Source organism: Carassius gibelio, chromosome A8, assembly GCF_023724105.1.
Source record: "Carassius gibelio isolate Cgi1373 ecotype wild population from Czech Republic chromosome A8, carGib1.2-hapl.c, whole genome shotgun sequence".
Classification (NCBI taxonomy): domain Eukaryota; kingdom Metazoa; phylum Chordata; class Actinopteri; order Cypriniformes; family Cyprinidae; genus Carassius; species Carassius gibelio.
In genome coordinates, this window is record NC_068378.1 from 9088528 (window position 1) to 9110500 (window position 21973).

Sequence of the window (21973 nt, forward strand, 5' to 3'; positions counted from 1 at the left end):
TGGTCCATGTTATTACCCCCCAACTTGAGTACTGCATAACTTATACATTAACTAATAGGTACATTCACCAGTACATTCATAGCAAGTAAATGGAAATAGGACTGTAAAATAAAGTGCACCATTTTACACAAACATTACATAATAATTATCACTTCTTCCAACTTTGTTATAAGCACTGTTGAGATGAGCAATTTAGCATTAACAGTCATACACAGGCAACTGAAAAACAGCTATATTTTTATTAATTTTGGACTTTATAGTGCACAAATCAGACAACATTATTTGTACAGTAGACTGAACATGGTATTATCTAAAATACATGTATACTTACCTGTACTAAAGTATATCTAAATATACATTAACTAATAAGGTTTGCATGTTTCCTGATGCAGTGTGTTATCTTTAGCAGGATTACTCATAACGAAATTCATATAGATGCTTTTCGTATTATACTCTATATGCAGCAGCAATATCTTGAAGCAGACAACCAAGAACACCTTTGGGATGTTGTTTCCCCCTCCAATAATGCCATTCAATAAAGGCAAGTTGATTTTTCAATGTCTTTAGAGTCATGTTACCCCTATAACGGTATACTTCCCTTTTGTAGGTTCTCCATGCACGTTCTATATGCTGCGTATGAGCTCCTGTTTGTGGGTGCACAAAGAAACGACTGTGGTTGATCTGATAGTGAATAAAGCCATGCTGACTAAGTCTTCTATAAGCTGGCCAGTCATCACTGAGTAAAGTGCTTCCTTGACGCACATACTTCTCAACAATGGGAATCAATTTTCCAGCTGTTCTTCGTTTCACTACTTTGAGCACAGGTCTCCTTCGCCTTCTTTTGACTTTAATCATGCCAAACACCCATGCCTTTCTCTGCCAGGTGTTTCCAAAGCGTCCACGTGCATACTATAAGGGTATAAGGTTAATATTACAAACATGGAACTAGTAATAATGCAAATTATCACAGTCCATTAGTTTATTATTATATTGTAAAATAAATACATAAATACCTTTCGCTTGTGGCAAAATTTGCTTTCATCTAGGACTATAAAGGCCCTTGTTCCACCAATTCTCATCTTTCTTTCTCTTCGCAATTTTTGTATTGATTTAACACATACTGTTTTGAGTTGTTTGGTGATCTTTGTAAGTGTTGCAGAACTGCCACACAAACCCTCCTCAAGCATATCCACCTGACGGAGACGTAATCCTTGAGCAAATCTAAAGGAAAGTAATAACATTTAGATTAATATAAAAGTGTTTTCCAACCTGTTTGTCTTAAATATACCCCTATCCCCATCTACAGGTTCAAGTTTATATCAACCTATTAATCGATATGAAACTAAAGATGTTTACTGAACACTAAATTAAAATTGTATCAAAACCAATTGTGTGAAAAAGATTTACATATTTCGAAATTATGAGATTAAATCACAATTTATTTTGATATATTGACATCCATATTATTTTAGGTCTTAAACGTGTGAGGTATTACATTTTCTGGTAAGGGGCAATATTTAACCCCTTGAATTGATTTCTAGTGGTATTGACTATAACAATTGAAAATGACTTGATGACTAAAATTACTAAAACTGCCAGTGAAAGCAAGTTAGTTTCTTAATCAGTGGGTCATTATATAATTTATTTCAACTGATTTGTTAAAATGAATTTGTTTATTTTGCTACTGTCATATCAGGAACAGGTAAATACATATTAGAATACATGATGAGAATACATATTTTAATATTGTTCATAGTTCACAACTGTATGTATGCATAAGAGCTGAACATCATTAAATAGTTAAAATATGAACTAGGATTATTTACCTGTGAATGACCTTCATATAGGAGTCAAGAGTAACATGACTTCTGCTAAAAATAGAATCATCACGTATGGAGACAGACACATCTTTGTGCCGATTTCTCCTACACATCCTGCAATGATGATAGACATCAGTTTACAAAAGGTGTTGGGACCTTCTTCTTTACGTTAGAAATTTTAAATTTAAAACCATTATTAAAAGTTATGTACTGTCATATCTTGCAAAAAAAAAAAAAAAGAAAAAAAGAAAAAAAAAGGTGGGATCACTTACCATCGATATCCATCTTTTGTTGCATTACTTTTTTGAAGACTCATCCTCTTTTTGCATACTGCACACTTCTTTTTTCTAAGCATAAGCCTGTGTTTCTGAAGCCATTTAATGAGTGACTTCTGTTTTCCATAAATGCTCCGTAATAAATGTCTCACTAAACTCATTTTATTAATTCCATTAGCTAAACAAGTTAATCTTTGTGTAATATTATATTACTATCAGCCTCCAATAAAAAGTCCGCTAAATAAAAAGTCCGCCAAAACTAACAATCTGAATACTGATTGGCCGTTTTATGAACACGTTTTTGCACATGTAGCCAATCAGCTTTTAAACAGGAAGCCCGCCTTTCCGGTATTTGAAATTGTCTGCGATAAGCAATCGCCTCAATCAATAATTTCTTGTTGGTCGCGTTAAGGTACGTATCATGTAAAAACAATATGCATACTAGCAGTGTATACGTATTTGTAGCGAATATTTTCGGTTATTTTGGTTCTGGACGTGTGTACACACTTAATGTGGCGTAGCAGATCGGAACGCCATCGCCATACTACTGGTTAAAGCATTAAATAATAATAATTAAACATTTACCTTTCATTACAATCAGCTAATATATACTGTATATATATATATATATATATATATATATATATATATATATATATATATATGCTATAACGTTTTATTTTTATAGCGAATTGGAGTAGAAACCAAATTTTACACCAAATTTTACAATCAGATTCAGATTTAAAAAAAAATGCCTTACAGTATGTGCAATTGACATATTTTGAAATTTTTTGGTTAATATAAAAATAAATAACAAATGAAGTGAATACCTTTTCTGTTAACTGTAACATAATATTATGGGTTCCCTTTTTTACAGTATTAGCTGGATTAGATTTTTATCCTTTTAATATATATATATATATATATATATATATATATATATATATATATATATATATATATATATATATATTTTATTATTATTATTATTTTATATTAAACAAATTATTACTATTGAAAATATAACAAATTATAATTTAAAGAAAATGCCACACTAAAAAATAAAAAAATCTATTAACTTTTCGAAAATCATGCGTGTACAAAATGATGGCTTTAAAACCGAGGTCCACGCTGTCATTTTTGTTTGAACTGTTACACCCAGTTACATCAAAGAGTTATTTCACATAATTTAAGATGTCCTACTTTATGAATTTCTGGAGTGTCAGATGACATGACTAACCCCTAATGTTTGGCATATTTGACCCACTGTGCATTAATGTTACTCAAGTAACATGGTTGTATGTTGTCAGTGCTGTTGCTATGTGTTTTAATGTTAACATTTCTAATAGTATGCAGAACACAAAGCGCACAAAGCGGGGGAGAAACCAAGGTGGCGTTGTTGATAAAGGTAACTATTTTTCTTTTCTTTTCTTTTTTTTTTTTTTTTTACAAGCCATAAATAAATCCTTTCCATTATTCAGCAGAATAAGTGTGATGGATTTATGAACATATTCACTCCTCTAATAGCAGTTAATCATAACATTCACCCTCATAACAGTTTAATTGTACTTGACTATGTACAGTACAGTGGTGTAAACATCAGATAAATGTTTTGTAATTACTGTAAATCTACAGTAGGTGATACAGTCTCAGTGCCACCTCCTGTCTCTGGTTCACCACAAGTTGCACCGACGGCAGTTGCAACAATTGAAAAACTCAAAGAAGAAAATAGACTACTGAAAGAGGAACGGGATTTTCTGCGGGAGCAATTGAGAGGTTCCCTCAATAAAAAACAACTAGGTAAGTCTTGGTTTACACATTGTTTTCTTTCCATTTCTGGCTCAGGTTTTTTATTTATTTATATAACTTTTTTTATTTTTTTTTTATTTATTTTTATGTCAAACAACCACAACAACAACAAAAATAATGTGTGATCTGATGTTCAGAAGCCTGATCTGAATGGAAATGGGAATTTAAAGTATTAAAGCTTTGCTGGAACAGCATCTCATTATGTTCTAGAATAAAGTTCTTCATATATTATATGCCCTAGAATATATTTATTGATATATTTATTTAAAATATTGTTCAAATTTATTAACATATTTACTGACATATAATTGACACTTATATTGTATTTAAATATAAATATGAAAATGTAAACAATGTATACAAACTTTTATTTTGGATGTGATTAATTACAAAATTGACTTTTTTTACTTGCATACTGTTTTAGGGACAAACAGAAGAATGCAAAATGATTCATCTTCTGAGTCAGAATCTGCAGACAACTCAACATTCTCAGACACATCAGATTCCTCAGACAAGCCTCCAAAGAGAAAACACAAGAGAAAGCACAAAGTCAGAGAAGACAAAGATACCTACATTCGAAGAGGCAAGTTAGTATATTATAGGACCTGCAGTATGGTATACACACATACATACACAAATATATATATATATATATATATATATATATATATATATATATATATATATATATATATATATATATATATATATATAATTGCTGAGACAATTATGGCTTATTGATTTATTACATTTAAATTACATAGTTTACCTTTAATTACTTCACCTATATAATGTACATGTATTAATAAGAGTTTCCACCATAATAAATTAGCGAAATAAGTCATTTTTTGTTGTTGAATTCTGTAAATGCTTTCATAATTTCTAAGCTGTGTAATACTTTTTTTCAGTTAAAACTCCTGATGATGTTTTGCACCGCTACAAGGCCATTCTGAAGAGCTTCCTACGGACTAGGAGTGTCTCCAGAAGCTGCAAACAACACAATGTTGATCGCAATACCATAGCTCTTACAGCTATCATTGCAGAGCTGCAGATAATTGCTACTCCTGAACTGCACATTCCAGAATTTCAGGGTGGAACTCTGCAGAAATATGCAAAAAGGTGCAAGGAATATCTGGATACAAAACCAGAAGTCATGAGTAAAATCACAGAAATGAAACGGAATCGTGAGCTCCTACCAATTGGGTATAAATTCCGAAAAGAAGACAAGTAATTGGCTCAAAAGTATAAGATGTCTTGTTCAGTGCAGCAGTAGCATTTATACAGCGTTCACCATGTATAAAAGTAATCTTTTTCAGATTTATTTTAAGTCCGTTTATTGAATAAAAAATAAAGTGTGAATGTTCCCCTCACTTTGTTGTCTTTAAGCTCACCCTTTCTTGTGTTATGTTTCTAGATAAAGTACAATGTTTTATAGACAATGTATAACTTGGAACTAAATGGCTCTTTTAAGTTTCTTCTCTGTTAAGCACAATAGTGCAATCTATTTTACAGTGCATTACTAACATGGACGTCTAAATTGTTATTGTCCTTATTGATGCGATTGAAAAAACTAAATGGTTAACAAATAAAGTCATTGTTTTGATGCACAATGTATGTACTGTAGTGTATTATGAACTGTTAATTCTACATTGCTTTAACGTCATCTTTTACAGTCCTTAATAGTTGATATGCCATATAGTGGTGTATATGGACTAAGCTTATAACAAAGTTGGAAGAAGTGGTAATTACTATGTAATGTTTGTGTAAAATGGTGCACTTTATTTTACAGTCCTATTTCCATTTACTTACTATGAATGTACTGGTGAATGTACCTATTAGTTAATGTATAAGTTATGCAGTACTCAAGTTGGGGGGTAATAACATGGACCAAGGTACTTGTTGAGTAATCGATGGTAAATGCCATTGCAGTTAACTTACTACTTAACTTAATTTAATGTCACTGATTCTCTTAACTAATTGATTCAACAGAGATTTTTGATGGTGTGCATTGCTAATTAATTATACGTGTAGACAGATTTTCCCTTGGACTTATACAGTAGCTACTAGACTCATAATAACACTTACAACTTATCATATGTCAAAATCCCTATTTAAAAGGACTGTGCCTGCTGAGTATTAACATGCAGAGCTGCACAGTTACTGCAGTGTTCCTAACCAACTTCCAAAGCACATATAGTTTCACATTAGTTATCATGAATGTACCCTGTTTGTTTGTGGCTGTTATTAACCATACTTAAGTACTACATATTTACCATGTACATACCATAAGGATGTACAGTAATGTGTCTTATTACTTACCATAAATGGATACTGTAAGGACGTGCCTGTTTGTACTCACACTTGTCCGTAAGTACTACATATTTACCATGTACATACCATAAGGATGTACAGTAATGTGTCTTATTACTTACCATAAATGGATACTGTAAGGACGTGCCTGTTTGTACTCACACTTGTCCGTAAGTACTACATATTTACCATGTACATACCATAAGGATGCACAGTAATGTGTCTTATTACTTACCATAAATGGATACTGTAAGGACGTGCCTGTTTGTACCCACACTTGTCCGTAAGTACTACATATTTACCATGTACATACCATTAGGATGTACAGTAATGTTTCTTATCAGTTCCCATATACAGATAATGTAAGTGCATTTTTGTACATTCACACTTGTCCGTCAGTACTACATATTTGCCATGTATTTACATTAGTAGTTACAGTGAAGTATCTAATTACTTACCATGTACAGACACTACCTGTAAGTACCCACACTTGTATGTACATACAAACTAATTACCATGCATGTACAACTGTTAAGTACAGCCGTGTTTCTTATTAGTTACCATGTACATACAGTTCAGGTAAGTACCTTGTGTTACCACACATTTCCCTGTAGGTACAGTATATTTACCATGTATGTACCATGGAAGTACACGTACTGTAAAATAAAGTGCTACCAAAAAGCCTTTTACTTGCTAAAACAATATGAACTCTCAGTTGGAAGACAGAAGACATGTAGTGAATTGTGTAAAACATGTTTTCAGCATGTTGATAATTGTAAGGTCTTGGAAATACAGAATGCGTATCAAATATTATACAGAGTTAATAACTATACAAATGAATTCTCATTAATAAGATGAAAAGAGACTAGTGTGACTGATGAGTAGAGTTTTGTCCACTAGATGCCAGTAGGATACAGCACAATATATTCTCTTACTAGCAGCTCATAGCCTTCATCATTACAGGTGCGCTGTGTAGAAATGCTATATTCATTGATTCAAATTGATATATGCAAACAGTATGAGCCTGGTCACTCAGCACAACTATCAAAACATCTCAAGATAATTATATCACATATCCACCTAGTTTCACAGACAGGGTTTAGGTTAAGCCAGGATTAGGCCATAGTTCAATTAGGACATTTAAGCAGCTTTTACAAACGTGCCTTAGATAAAAACTACTGGTGTGCATCTTGAGACAAATCAACGGCAGTGACAGATTTTAAGATCAGTCTGTGCAAGTTTATTTCAGTTTAAACATCCCAGACTTGTGTTTTAGTCTGGGACAGGTTTAAGCCTCGTCTGTGAAACTGCTGACATATTTATGAGATTATGTGCAGATGTAGTGATATCTTTTACATTACGTTCTGTGTGTAAAGTGTAAAGTTTGTAAGACCAAAAGGATAGGGAAGAAAACCAAACAAAGAAAACAACTTCAGATTGAAATACGTGATTAGTTCTTGGGAAATTAGTGATGTAGGTAGGTCAAATTCTAAATACAATACAAAACCTGATTTGTGTGATTTATTCATTTTTTGAAACAGAAATTCTGTCAATAAAAGGTTTGCAGGTTTCATTTAAATCTGTCATTAAAAAAAAATCTAAAAGTGTTAAAGTGTCTGTGTTGTACATATATATATATATCTATATTGCTATTTATTTATTTCTAGGTTTAGTGTTAATTATTTTAGTACATCAAGTCAAACTAAATTAGTAACTACATATACATACAGTGGGGAAAATAAGCATTTAGTCAGCCACCAATTGTGCAAGTTCTTTTGGCCCATTCCTCCATGCAGATCTCCTCTAGAGCAGTGATGTTTTTGGGCAACACAGAAAGATTTTCTATGGGGTTGAGATCTGGAGACTGGCTAGGCCACTCCAGGACCTTGAAATGCTTCTTACGAAGCCACTTCTTTATTACCCAGGCGGTGTGTTTGGGATCATTGTCATGCGGAAAGACCCAGCCATGTTTCATCTTCACGGCCCTTGCTGATGGAAGGAGGTTTCCACTCAAAATCTCACGATACATGGCTCCATTCATTCTTTCCTTTACAGGGATCAGTCGTCCAGGTCCCTTTGCAGAAAACCAGCCCCAATGCATGATGTTTCCACCCTCATGCTTCACAGTAGGTATAGTGTTCTTTGGAAGCAACTCAGCATTCTTTCTCCTCCAAACACCACATGTTGAGTTTTTACCAAAAAGTTCTATTATGGTTTCAACTGACCATATGACATTGTCCCAATCCTCTTCTGGATCATCCAAATGCTCTCTAGCAAACTTCAGACATGTACTGGCTTAAGCAGGGGGACACGTCTGAACCGGCAGGGTTTGAGTCTCTGGCAGCGTAGTGTGTTACTGATGGTAGCTTTTGTCACTTTGGTCCCAGCTCTCTGCGGGTCATTCACTAGATCCCCCTGCGTGGTTCTGAGATTTTTGCTCACTGTTCTTGTGGTCATTTTGATCATGTGCTTACCTATTGCAGATTCAGTCTTCCCAGCCTGGTGCAGGTCTACAATTTTGTTTCTGGTGTCCTTTGACAGCTCTTTGGTCTAAAAGTGGCTAAAGTGGAGTTTGGAGTGTGACTGTTTGAGGTTGTGGACAGGTGTCTTTTATACTGATAACAAGTGGAGGACAGAGGAGCCTCTTAAAGAACTTAATTTTAAAGTTACAGGTCTGTGAGAGACAAAAATATTGCGTGTTTGTAGGTGACCAAATACTTATTTTCCACCATAATTTGCAAATAAATTAAAAATCCTACAATGTGATTTTCTGGATTTTTTTTTTATACATTTTATCTCTCATAGTTGAAGTGTACCTATGATGAAAATTACAGGCCTCTCTCATCTTTTTAAATGGAAGAACTTTTAAGTGTTTAACTGGGGGTCTCTGCTCCACCTCTTGACCTAAAATACCCACCAACACACACACACACACACACACACACACACACGCCAAAATACATTTGTTTGGTGTTGTCAATACTATTTCTCCATTTAATAAACCTTGTAGCCTAGTAGTCCCTTAACATTAGAAACAAAAGATAAGTCTGAGTTATTTTCAGTCCGGGTGTAATGTGTCTGTGCACTGAGCAGCATATTCTGTGACGTCTGTACACTAGATCTGAGACCTGGGAGCTCAACCTGCAGCTTCAGAGACCAAGAGCTGAAAGTGTGTTAGATACTCATTTGTAGGGTCCTGCTTGTTTGTCTTCATCATTTTTCTGTCATCCTCCTTGAGAATCACTGGTCTATTATTGAATGTCTTTGATGTATTGGGATGGCAGACCATTGAAAACATCACTATTTATCACAGAAAGAGATTGAGTGGAGACGGGGGAGGACTGAGGTGGTCACCATGGAAATGCTTCCTCTTTTTTTATTGTGTTGTCTTCTGTTACTGTAGTTCATTTTCATTTTCGGCTGTTGTGTTGAGTATATAAACATGCTCAGGCCGTTTCAAAGGTTACTGACTGCAGTCGCTTTATCTTTTCATCACGTCATCCCCCTACTGTTCACACACATTGCTGTTTCTTTGAGTTCGAGACCATAATGGTGGAATCTTTAGTGCTTTGAACTAAAGTTAACAGTAACATGATACCGTTTACTAGATTTGAGTGTTTTTTTGTTTGTGCACATTTTTATTTTCATGTGTCTACTAACATACTAAAGCACATGTAAAGTAATTGATTGTAATGGTATCTGTTTATATGTACATGTAAAGATGAACTTACTGTAAGTCACTTACCTCGGAAAAAACACACTTAAGCTCAGCTGATTACATTTAATATAAATTTTAATATATATCATTTTCATTTAATTGCAAATAACACGCAATTGTGTCCAAAAACATTATATTCTGTACTTCACTTAAGCATCCATTATCCATCTCTAGCACAAACAGTAACATCTGGAGGTTTGTACAGATCATTAAACCTATGAATGAGCAATAATCCTTGGTTTTCTTTTGGAAAACATAATGTTACAGAGATATTCAAACTGTATTCATTTACCTCAACAACAAGAAATTATTTGGTTTATCCAATAATGTGTCTTTATGTCCAAATATTTCATTAATCTTAAATAATCACTCCATAGTGAGGACACTTTATTGACTGATAAGCACAAAATATCATTTTTTCCCCATCTACATCAATGCGATAATAATGATTGTCTTCTTACTGGGTTTCAAGCTTCAGTACAAAACACCCACCAGTCCAGACTCTCTTCATTCATTAAAACAATAAGTTTTGTATTTTTTTTCCACACTTTATGAGCACGAGAAAAACAATTAAGGCCTAAAAAGTTCTGCAAACTTTTAATTAGTAAAAGTTTTGAATATTTCATACAGTACTTCTAGGCCATGTGTTCTTTTCAAATATTTGATCTGTTTTGGTGTAAACATATCTTCAGTGACATCTTGTAGAAACACATGCAGTTTAAACAATTTTAATCCAACCGCAGTAAAAACAAGCTGTGATTCACTTTTAAAGCTGAAGCATTTGCTTTGCTTTGAAAGCTGGATATGTTTCTGTTTCAGTATTTCTAGTGACTATTTCTCTGTAAAGAGACCAACGTCCAGTTTCCTTCCAAGATACTCCATATTCAGATCACAGACAGCGTGGTGAAATCTTGTGGCTAAATCTAACAGCTTTCTCACACGGCTTGCACGTCCAAGAAATACCATCTGTGTCCATCTAAAACAGGATGCATGTGGAGGAACCTTACAGATGGTAGAGTTCTGGTCAGGACCGATGTGAACACTTTGGTTTTCTGCAGATTTCCAACCCAAGTGTTTTGCCAGCCACGGTGGTCTTCGAACTAACTCGACGTGCTCTTTTTCTGTCAGAGGACCACGCTAGCGGTGGCACAGTTGTTGGCAGGAATCCCGATGCCAATCCGCCGATGACAGGTGAACATCTTGCGCAGTTCGGCTCTGAAACGATCGTGCAGCCATGCATATAAAAATGGGTTACAACAAGACGAACTCATTCCACACAAGTGACACAAGAGCTGGATCAGAAGAAAGTAGCGCTTGTCGATCAGGTCTATATCAATATCCCGTAAAACATTGAAGACGCTTATCGGCAGCCAGCAGATCCCAAAAGCGGCGACGACCAAGGACACCAGGCGAAACGTCTTGCGCTTCCGAGCCCGCTGGGCTTCTGCTTGGCTCTGGGTACGATGACCTGGCACAACGCAATTGCGAAGCTTCACTGAAATGCACAAGTAGGAGATGCAAAGAGCGGAGAGAGGAAGAACGTAGGTGATGAAGAGTGTGCTGTAAGCGTAGGCTAGCCGCTGTTTCTCCTGACCCATCCAGAACTCCTCGCAGATGGTAAACCCTTCATCTCTGAACTCCACATGATACGTGTGGGCCACGGCAGGAGCCACCAGTCCACACGACAGAATCCAGATCCCAGAGAGCAGATACGTGCAGGCCAGAACTGAGATGCGCTTCTTCAGTGGATGAACAGTAGCGTAGTATCTAGAAGTTAAGACGACAGTTTTAGGGAACAGCAGTGATCTCACATCTATATCTGATGCAGTTTTTTATTCTAAATATTCATTTATTAAGACGTACATTCAAATATAAACAATGACTTCTCTTCTACCATGAGCATGTGTTTAATTCCTGAGTTAAAGGGATAGGCCTACTCAAAATGAATATTATCTTAATATTTACTCACTCTTGTGCGGTCCTTGTTTCAGGCCAAATGATCAAAGTTTAAAAAGATTCAAATATTAGTGTTTTTCTCACACACATCTATCATTGTGCTTCAGAAGACAATGATCCATCAGCTGCTGTTCAAAGCAACAACTTTTTGAGGATGAGGTTGAGAAATTAATGATGAGAACATTTTGGGTGGAGTATCCCTTTAAAACCTTTTTTTTTTTTTTTTAATTATACAAATTAATGGAGGACATGATTGAAAAGAGAACCTTTGTAAGTAATTTGGCATGGTAATTCTTAGCAATAAATAAATAAAAGGCTGCATTAGAATTTTCATTGCAGACCTTAATGATGAGTGTCAAGTTTGTACAGCATGTCGATAAACCTTTTAAAATATCAGAAAAGTTGACCTTTTGTATATGACATGGCAAGTTTAGATCAGGTCTAATGCCATGTGGCGTGACTACTAGCTAAGACTCAGCAAAGAATTGATTCTTTAATTACAAGAAAGTTGAGTTCTAAAAAGAGCTACAGTGGGGATTAAATGTAATTAAGTTTCTCCATAATTCTAATGAGTAATGAAGACATTAGTTTGCAGCACAGCGGAATAGCAAAAAAATGAAAGATCTTACTGATCTTTAAAAAGTTTGTGATGGTATTTAAAAAATGGGGCGACGTCGGTCTGTCTAGCCTAGGGAATGTTTAGATAGACTAACAATTATAAAGAGCACCACTGAACACTAAAATGTGTTTCATTCAAGGATTTGATTAGTTAGGGAGTTTTGCCTGGCTTAAAATGATTCTTTATCAGCCTGATTTATTGTTATAATCAACACTATCAGTTGAAGTTGTTTTTCAGTTGTTGTTTTTTTACAAAATGTACTTGTTAAACTGTATTTTAGTATTTATATTGACATTACTGCCCAGCAATGTTGGAAACACACAATCTCTCTGTCTACAGTAATCAACATTTAAAGTGGAAAAATGAAAAAAGTTAATCAAGGCTGTCCTGTGACAAGAATACATTTTGGTTTTAGGTTCTAGAACAACTTTGATGAAAGGTTTTGATCCACTTCAGAAATGTTGACTACTGTATATTATATTCATGTATATACGCACAAACACAAAAACTGCATTCGCAATAAGAATCACAAAATCTTAATTAGATTTTAGAATCCTCTTTATGTGATTACAAAAAAAAAAAATGCATGGTGATTAAACATTTTTTAATTACTAATATTTGTAGCATTTTTAGGTCTTTTACTTGATGGTCACACCTCATGACTTTTAGTCATAAAAAAAAAAGAAAAAAAAATATATATACTGTACTGCATACTACAAACTACTTAATTTCATACTATTTCTAGGCAGATATTGCTAGCTAGATTCTTAAAAGAAGCTGACTATTGGTCCCAATTTAAGTTTGATAGTTTTGTGTTACGATGTAAAGACAACTTAATAACATGAAGCAAATACAAGATTTAGCAAGTTGATGTTGTAGAAAAGAGAGCTGTAAGAAATGGGCTTAAATTAAAACCTCTATGAACTCTTTTTATTCACTTTAAGGTGAGCAGGGTCTGTTTGGATGTTTTGCTGCAAAAGCTAGTTCTTCAATGGATGCACATTTCACTTGCCTATGCAGGAAGGGAAGTGTGAAGGTTAAAGGCTGTACGAAGCCACAAAGTGAAGATCCACTATAAATTTATTTTTACAATCAGGGATAAGAAGTCCTGGTTTCTTTTAGGTGTCCTTGGTATTTCACATATGGCAGGATGTTGACATTACTTTAGCCTTCCAGTGTTGTGTCTATAGAATGTGTCATTATACAACAGTATGTCACAGAATATCATGCGTTCTCATGGACTTTTTTGATAAAAGTACTATTTACAAATGAATGCTTTATGGCAGCACTTACGTGTGTCTTGTTTTGCTTTTTTTTTAATCAAATTTTTAAACAATAAATATTCAATTTTTTTTGCTGGATTTGTATGCTGGATTTGTATGCATACAGTAGTCTATGACTGTCAATGTCTTGGACAAGGACAAGCGATTTAGCCACTTGAAAATCTGCACAAAAAATAAATATAAAAAATAAATGATGAAGGCATGGTAAAAAGATTTCCAATACATTTTTATTGTGACCTTGCTACAGCAAAAAAGAAAGATGAAATCTGTTCAAAAACTATTCAAGCTAAAAATCAACTCTAAAAATGGCATGTTTGAGCAAATACTTATTTGTTGGCAGATTAGAACATTTAAAGAAGTTATCTTAATTTTTCAGATTCCAGTCATCTTATGATCACCTACGCTCCATTCAAACATGTGGCAGAGGATTTACATAATCCATGCTCTACAAAAGCCCTGGAATGCTCGTAAAACATTGATGCAGTAATGAATTAGTCACACAGTCAAGAGCCACGTCCCTCAATGCATCACTCACCTGTCCACCCCGATAGCTGTCAGTGTGAAAACTGACACGTACACAGTCACCGGCTGAATCAGGAACACCAGGTAGCACATGAATCTTCCGAAAACCCACCCGCGAGGATTAAAAGCATACGCCAGGGTAAAGGGCACGCAGGTAGCACACATCAGCATGTCGGAAAACGCTAGGTTACCGATGAAGAAGTTGGTCACGTTGTGCATTTTTTTGGTGTGGCAGATGACGTAAAGCAGCAGGTAGTTCCCAAAGACGCCAACCAGGACCACAAGAGCGTAGCAGGGGATGATGAGGGGTTTAAAAGACTGAAGGAGCTCCACGCCAACAAACTGAGGACTGCGCTTCGATGCGTTCGTCGACTGCAGCATGACTTCGTAGATTTGGCCCATGCTGGAATTCTCCATGGTGACATTTTCCAGGGAACACGTGGGCTCAGGAGTGCTGAGGCGTTTGCCACCGCTGCCGTCCATGCTCACAGCTGGAGACCCAAAGACTGGCTGTTTTGGCACATTAACAAAGAAAGAGACATTTTGGTTAGCTTTCTTTATAACTCAGCTCCTTTTTAAACCATTAACAGATGGATTGAGATGTCTGTGAAGAGAAAGTAAGCCACAGTTGAGCGCGACCTGTGGAGGCGTGTGCTACCAGACACGCAGTTCGCACAATAAAGGTGCTAGTTTGTGTTGAAACTAAGCTTGGCTCATATAATGAAGTGACTTTTTTAAAACTTTAATGAGCACAGCTACAATATTTCTCAAAGTTCCTGTTTTAAATACCGAAACCCACTTTCCGCACAGCAGCACTTCTGAACATTAGAGACGCAGGCGACGAATCCAAAAGCCCTTCATTACAGCCTTCGGATGGCTGGTTTCTGAAGAAGGCCACTCGTACAAAAGAATCAGGCTTGAGATGTGTGTGTTCCTTTCAGTGTTTGCTTAGCCTGGGTGCTATTTGCTCGATCAATCCAAACAGCAGTAAACAGAAACTTGTAAGGACACTAATGAAAGCCAGCATGATTTGAGTCAAAGATGCAATCACACATGGCTGTTGAAATGCAAATGAGCCTCATTCACTCGTGCCCTCTAATTAAGTGAGTAGATGGTTCATAGATTAAGCATAAATGCTCTTTGGTATTTCCTGTAGCAAGCTACCTCAGAAGCATTGATTGTGTTTGCTGTTTTTGTCTCTTTACCAATCAGTCAGTTGTTGTAAAAGCAATAGATGATGACTAAATAATTTTTGTTTTGAATCGATATGTCATTATTTTCAGTCATGTTTTTTTTTTTATTATTGCATGCGTGTGTGTGTGCATGCAATTTATTTCACATAGACATATATTCAAAAATACCCATTTGACAGAAATCAATTGTGGTCCTTGAATCACGCATGCATCTGACAGATGAAGCACCAATCACTCAGATTGTGCAGATTGAATTGTTTTTATAGACAAGACAGTACTAAAATGGCCATATGTTCAGCGCAGATAATTTTGAACCGCATTATGACCTGAACACCAGAGACGTCTTAATGAATTAGCACAAACCTTCATTAAATATTCAAGGGAGAGATTGAATAAATATCCCCAAGGAATAGAATAAATTAACAGGCACTTACCGGATGAGATATGGAGTATTTATAATCCATTTTCAGTATTTGAAATGAAGTGGCATTAAATGAACATCACGGTAATCTTAAAGTGACAGTTTAGATTTCCTAAAGGCTGAGCTAGTGTGATAGTTTTACTCTTCTTAGTTGACTTGTCACTTGTTTGAGAGTATTAAAAACAAAGTTGCCATGGAGGTTTTCTTGTTTAAGACACTTTAGCAAAAATGGGGATTGCTTTGGAAAGTTTATTTATTTTCAGTAATTAATTTTGTATCTTTTAAAGCGCAGATTCACCTCTTCGCATCATTACTCAGAACTGTTTGCTGAAGTTTTCTTTTTTCTTTTTTACATCACTTGTTCACCAAAGGATCCTCTGTGTTCTGTCAAAATAAAGTCCAAACAGCTTGAATTTTAGATAAGTAATGTTTTGAAGTTAAAACATTTTAATGATGTATTTAGTTTATTACAAACATGCAACTTTTCCTTTCACAGGAAGTTAATTGACGGACTGGAATCATGTGAATTTTTTTATTTGTGGATTTTTGTGATGTTTTTTCAGCTGAACTCTCATTTTGATGGCACCCTTTCAAGCAAGTGATTCCATGCAAATCTGTTCAGATGAAGAAACATTCATCTACAAACTGAATGGCCTGAGAAGGACCACATTTTCAGCAAATTTTCATTTTTGGGTGAGCTATTAATTTAAGCTATTTTAGACCTAATATCAAGATGTGCATTGAATGCTGAAGAAATATTTGTGAGCTCTTTGTTTTATCTGTATTTCTCAGGTCTAATTACATGATCAGACTGAGCAGAAACTTGCAATGATGTCTGCTTCTGAATTGCACCCAGGCTAAACAGCTCTTGATATCTACATTACGAATAAACAGACACATGAGGTATATGTTATTCTCAGCGTACTGTGAGTTTCTTTAAATCATCTGGGCAGCATCCCCTCCCTGTGGGTGCTTCAATTATGTTCAGCCGGTAAAAACCCAGACTAATGGCACCACTGACGTACTCTTTAGTGCTAACGTTACAGCGAGAGTCCAGGTGAACAGAGCTGCGTCAGTGTCTCTGGTTTGCTGTACAATGCTGTCAACAGATTTTATCATGCAAAATAACTGAAACAAACCAACAATTGCAGAACCATCCTAATATAACTAGCGACGGGTGATGACTATGGCTAAAATTTTAAATCTTGACGATAACTGATGTTTTTTGCATTTGATTAAAACTCACTGAAAAGGTGAAACAGCTGTTGGTTCTTTAAGCACATCCAGAAATGGATCGTGGTCAAACATTGTTTTATTTAGACCTGTTGTGAACCCTGTTTTTGTTCAGTTGAATATAACTTTCACAAAAGTCATACAAACGTTTCTGTCATTCGTCAACATCAGCTGTCACTGTTGCTAGGTGACAAGAACAGTCCTCTATTGGTTAGCCTGTCCCATTTAACAACACTCGGTCTGATTCAGCTAAACCTTAAAAAGTCTGTCTTTCTAAGACCTGAAAATAATATGCTTTGTTCCTAAACACTTAGTATTGAAGTATTGAGTATTGAAGCCAATCAGAAGATACATGGGGATGATTAGGAGGCTATGATGGGCAAAAGCCAATGGGTGAATTTGGCCAGGATGCTGAGGATCACACCTCTATTCTTTTTCGAAAGACATCCTGGGATTTTTAATGACCACAGAGAGTCAGGACCTCGGTTTAATGACGGTATAGTGTCCAAATCACTTTTGGAGCTAGGACCCACACAAACCACAGGGTGAGACCACGGGGTGAGTTGAAGTATTTGAACTCAAAGCTTCTGTGAACACAGCAGCTGCTGGCAAGCTGCAAGCTCAATATAGACGGACATTTGAGGGATACGGTGCAGTCAAGCCACTTATTATACAACATTTCACCACATAAATAGTTATGGCAAAGGATATTGATTTTAAGACAAAATAAAGGTTTTAAAATCTTTGAGTTCCTAGCAAACGTATAGTGCCTTCTTCAGTTTCCCGGATGAGCCTGTGTTATCAGCTTTTATTGAAGGATAACATACCTCGGAATGATGTGACTGACCCCCAGTTAGAAACAAGTATACCCCCAGAGTTGTGTATATATCAATGCATTTTAAAGCCAGAAGGAATCAAGGGTTTGTCCGGAAAAAACTCTTGTAATGCACAGAGAAGAGCAATTATACAACATTTTAATATGAAAATTCACTCTTTGGTTTTTAATGCCAATAAATAATGTACTCACTAGCAGAATCAGACACTTCGTCTTTTTATATAACATATGGAAACATACGATCTGTTAGTCTTTTAGATCGGATTGCATTCGCACTACAAGCAAACCACTTAAGCAATCGGGCCGAGACCACCTTGTTCAGACAAACTTGAACTGATTATTTCGGCGTGGGTCCGAGCATGATCATGAAAATGGGACAGGTTCCGAAACAAATAGTCCAAACAAGGCAGGTGGTGCTTCTGATTTGGGACACTGCTCTGAAGCAAAAAAATCTTAGCCTGTGCCTTTTATACAATTTACAGTTTCTACTAAAATCTGCAGAGTCACTCTGACTTTCGGTAACTAGTTGAGAACTGTTAAGTTGAACCTGATCCCACTGGAAAACAAGTATTTTAGAAAGTGGTGATTTCATATGACTTCATACAATGTGAATTGTATGAAAACATACAGTTTTTACAAAAAACGTAAACCTGAAGGTCCACTCCTAAACATAACTGTCAGTGTGGTGTATGACGTATGGATGAGATTGTCCAAATTCATGAGCTTGTTTTCCATTCCTGTTCTGTATTCTGCAGAAGTCAAGTGTTTTCCAGCCTTACGATACAGGAGCACAGGAGGGCAGTGCTGTAAGTGTAGACTGAAGTGTATATTGGCTCGATCCATTCCTACATCAGCTGGATTTCCCAGTGAGTTCAGTAGATCGAAACATACAAGTCAGATGTAAAAGACAACCTGCATTCAAAAATGTATAGTAGTTTTGAAATTGTAAATGATGACGGATTTTTATTTTTTATTTTGTGGGAACTCTTCCTTTTACCTCTCTAGCACAGCTCTGACAAAGCTGCTCTTAAAGTGTCTTCCTAAAGTGACACCTTTCCTATATCCTGACACATCTGCTGCACAATAAATCTAACACTAGCAGTGAGTCGGATGAGTTTCCAATGATCAAAATATATAACAACATGCATTGTTAATGCAACAATTCCTCTCCTCAGATCAACTTTTGTTTTCCCTTTAAATGCAAATGAAATCGATCAATTGATTTAGTGTCAGAAAAGACCTTCTCAAAGCCTTTTGTCTTGCTGAACACATTCAGTTCCGTTTCAGCAGTACCTTGCCATGAATCAGTCTTACAGATGTGCCTCAGAAGGAAGGAAATGAAAAACAGCAATTCTTTTGTTAACCAGAGCAGTGAAGTAAAGCAGGTTTGATTTTCACTTTACTTGACAAAGCGACATGTTTGGTATATTGAAATTGATCAGATGGACAAAAACAAAACTTTGTAATGCCATATCCTGTCAAAATAATAAGTTATGTTTTATACTTCTGAGCAATGCCTTAAAATAGACTGATTATCTCCTAGAGGAGAAGGATTTGAAAAACAGCAAAGATTAAACTCCACAAGTCGCTTAATTCAGCTGTCGATTTTCTGGCATTGTGTTTAATCATTTCAACTTCTCTAAAAGCCAACTGCTCTCAAACGCTCTCACTGAAACATACTGTATTGTGAATCCAGGTTGGAAATCTGCAATCTCTATCCTGCCAGGTGTGAAGCTTTGATTCATGTTCACAGTCAAACTGCCTCTCTGACACACACACACACACACACACACACACACACACACCTACACCTTTCAAAGAAACTGCTGAACCAGTACACAAATAACCTATACAGGCTAAATTATGAATTTATGAAGCAGACTAAATCATTCCCTTGACAACTGTCTTTTTTATTCTATTTGTTATTCATATTTGTTATACTATTTTGTCTTCAAAAAAATTGATGTACAGTAATATATATATATATATATATATATATATATATATATATATATATATATATATATATATATATATTTTTTTTTTTTTTTTTGCACATGGCTTTAGTGTCTTTCTCAGATATTACAAAAACAACAACACAAATGGTTAATTTCAGTTGGATTTAATGTGTATGCACATGTTATTTAGGTTCTATTTTTGAATGAGCCCAATTATAACTGCAACAAACTGTATATGCCTAATTACAATAAACAATCGTATAAATAAAAGTTAATCTAAAGCAAACGGCGGAAAAACGGTAATTTGTGTTACATATGGCTTACTGGAATGTCAGAGTATTTACAAATATTTTTAACCGGTTGATTGAAATGAACTGTTCAAAAGAAACGATCTTCAGAAAGTCGGATTTCCCTTTATTTTGTCGGCTCACAAATGGTTAACTGAAGTACAACGACGAGTTATTCGTTTATAGAGGAGTTCTGAGATCTTCTGTTTCATTCATAAGACGAATAACAGTGGACTGCAGAGTAAAATAACAGCTTAATATATTAACCAAATTATGCGTCAAGTAGACTTTTACCAGTCATAAGGGGAAAAAAGCACTGAATCCGTTCAGTTGCAGATTTGAAACATACTTTAATCAATTTGTATTAAATTCTTTCTCATTACTTAGTATGATGTAAGTGCAGAACTCCATTTCAGATATTATTATTAATATGCAGTCATAGCCAATGCCACTGATATGTATATTATTGTATTATAGGCTACTATAATTTATTTATTTTTACAAATTGTTGCTGTTTTTGCAAGTGCGTCTGAAATTTTCACTATTTTAACTTTTTCACCACATTGTATATCCAGTCAGAAGCTCACGAGAAATGCATCAATTATTCTAAGCATAAGACGATAGTTGAGACGTCTCACCTTTTTAATCAGGGATGCGGTTTAGCTGATCCTCGTGGACGTGCAGTCTCTCAGTCAGCGGACGCGCGCGCCTGCGTTTATGATGAGATGCGCTACCGGACCTGGGTGAGAGCGTCAGGCTCGTGTTTCCCAGAGGCGGGGTCAAGTGTGTGTGTGTGTGTGTGTGTTTGTGTGTGTGTGTGTGTGTGAGAGAGAGAGAGAGAGAGAGAGAGAGAGATTTTGAGTTGAGGTAAAGTAAAAAAAATGTGTGCACAGTATCCATGAGCCAGATGTGATTCAGCTAGTCTTGTTTTTTTTTTTTCTATGCCATAAATTACACGTCATTACACTTACTTATATTCTAAACTCATGTGGATATTTTTCCTGGAAGAAATTATACAAATTAGTAATAATCATTTATTTATTTATAAAAGGCAGGCTGTTCGTGAGCTGTCATGCTCCAAAGAGATAACAAACATATAAAAGCACCATATTGTCAGACTCTTGGTTCCAGCTGTGTTTAATTATCCTATTTTGCCCTTGTATTTAAACCCTGTGTTTCTAAACATTATCCTGATGTGTCGAGTCCTGTGATCCCCTGCGTCCCCTTGTAAATAAAACCCTTTTGATTTGTTTACTCCGTGGCTCTCGCTGTGTTCCTCGTGTGTGCAACGTGACACATATGGCTCATGCACTATATTCCAGGTTTTCTGAAATAATATGATGGCTTTATGAGAGGAATAGACACATTAAGCCAAAAGCCCCCTGCAGTCAGGGTAAAGTAGGTTTATGGTTTATTGGATGCAAACAGATGCAGTGCTCTAGTGTTTGACCACATCTCTCTCAAGATGAGCTGCACTTCAGAGACTCAGAGGTGAGCTGAACTCGGGGCTCAAAGTGTAATTTAGAAGAATACAGTATGCTTTCTTTGCACTTGATCTCTTGTACATTTTGTTGACTGGCAATTCCACTGTAGTCTTTGAGTTACCTGGTCAAAGCTTATCAACGAGACCAGGAAGGGAAAAAAATACTTTTCTCTTCTGATTGTTGTAGTCCAGACGTTAAGGGTTCAAGGTTTGGCTCAAGTATGCACAACAAAACTTTCTACAGATAATGC

At 35.7% G+C, this 21973-nt stretch overlaps 2 protein-coding genes across 3 annotated transcripts; one reads left to right on the forward strand and one right to left on the reverse strand.

Annotated features, from left to right (window-relative positions):
* Positions 1-2355: 2355 nt before the first annotated feature.
* On the forward strand, positions 2356-5447 carry LOC128018030 (coiled-coil domain-containing protein 106-like). The gene is made up of 5 exons (XM_052603427.1): positions 2356-2507; positions 3445-3503; positions 3731-3895; positions 4329-4487; positions 4813-5447. The coding sequence occupies exons 2-5, from the start codon at positions 3446-3448 to the stop codon at positions 5133-5135; spliced, it is 705 nt and encodes a 234-aa protein (XP_052459387.1). The 5' UTR covers positions 2356-2507; position 3445; the 3' UTR covers positions 5136-5447.
* Positions 5448-10027: 4580 nt separating this feature from the next.
* LOC128018359 (prolactin-releasing peptide receptor-like) lies at positions 10028-20927 on the reverse strand. Of its 2 annotated transcripts, XM_052603833.1 has the most exons (3): positions 20878-20927; positions 14326-14822; positions 10028-11699 (listed from the first exon to the last, which is right to left on the reverse strand). In XM_052603833.1, exons 2-3 carry the CDS (start codon positions 14793-14795, stop codon positions 11057-11059), a joined length of 1113 nt encoding a protein of 370 aa, XP_052459793.1. In that variant the 5' UTR covers positions 14796-14822; positions 20878-20927; the 3' UTR covers positions 10028-11056. The 2 variants fall into 2 exon arrangements, with proteins under 2 accessions (XP_052459793.1, XP_052459794.1); XM_052603834.1 differs by lacking the exon at positions 20878-20927 and having other exon boundaries at positions 14326-15398.
* Between the last annotated feature and the right edge of the window lie 1046 nt (positions 20928-21973).

What these genes read in the sequence shown, in the direction of transcription:
- LOC128018030 (XM_052603427.1), top strand. Translation starts at nt 3,446, where the DNA reads ATGCAGAACACAAAGCGCACAAAGCGGGGGAGAAACCAAGGTGGCGTT. An exon ending in AGGTGGCGTTGTTGATAAAG is followed by an intron (nt 3,504 to 3,730) that starts GTAACTATTTTT and finishes GTAAATCTACAG; the next exon opens with TAGGTGATACAGTCTCAGTG. An exon ending in AGATACCTACATTCGAAGAG is followed by an intron (nt 4,488 to 4,812) that starts GCAAGTTAGTAT and finishes ACTTTTTTTCAG; the next exon opens with TTAAAACTCCTGATGATGTT.
- LOC128018359 (XM_052603833.1), bottom strand. Translation starts at nt 14,795, where the DNA reads ATGGACGGCAGCGGTGGCAAACGCCTCAGCACTCCTGAGCCCACGTGT. An exon ending in ACAGCTATCGGGGTGGACAG is followed by an intron (nt 11,700 to 14,325) that starts GTGAGTGATGCA and finishes CTTAACTTCTAG; the next exon opens with ATACTACGCTACTGTTCATC.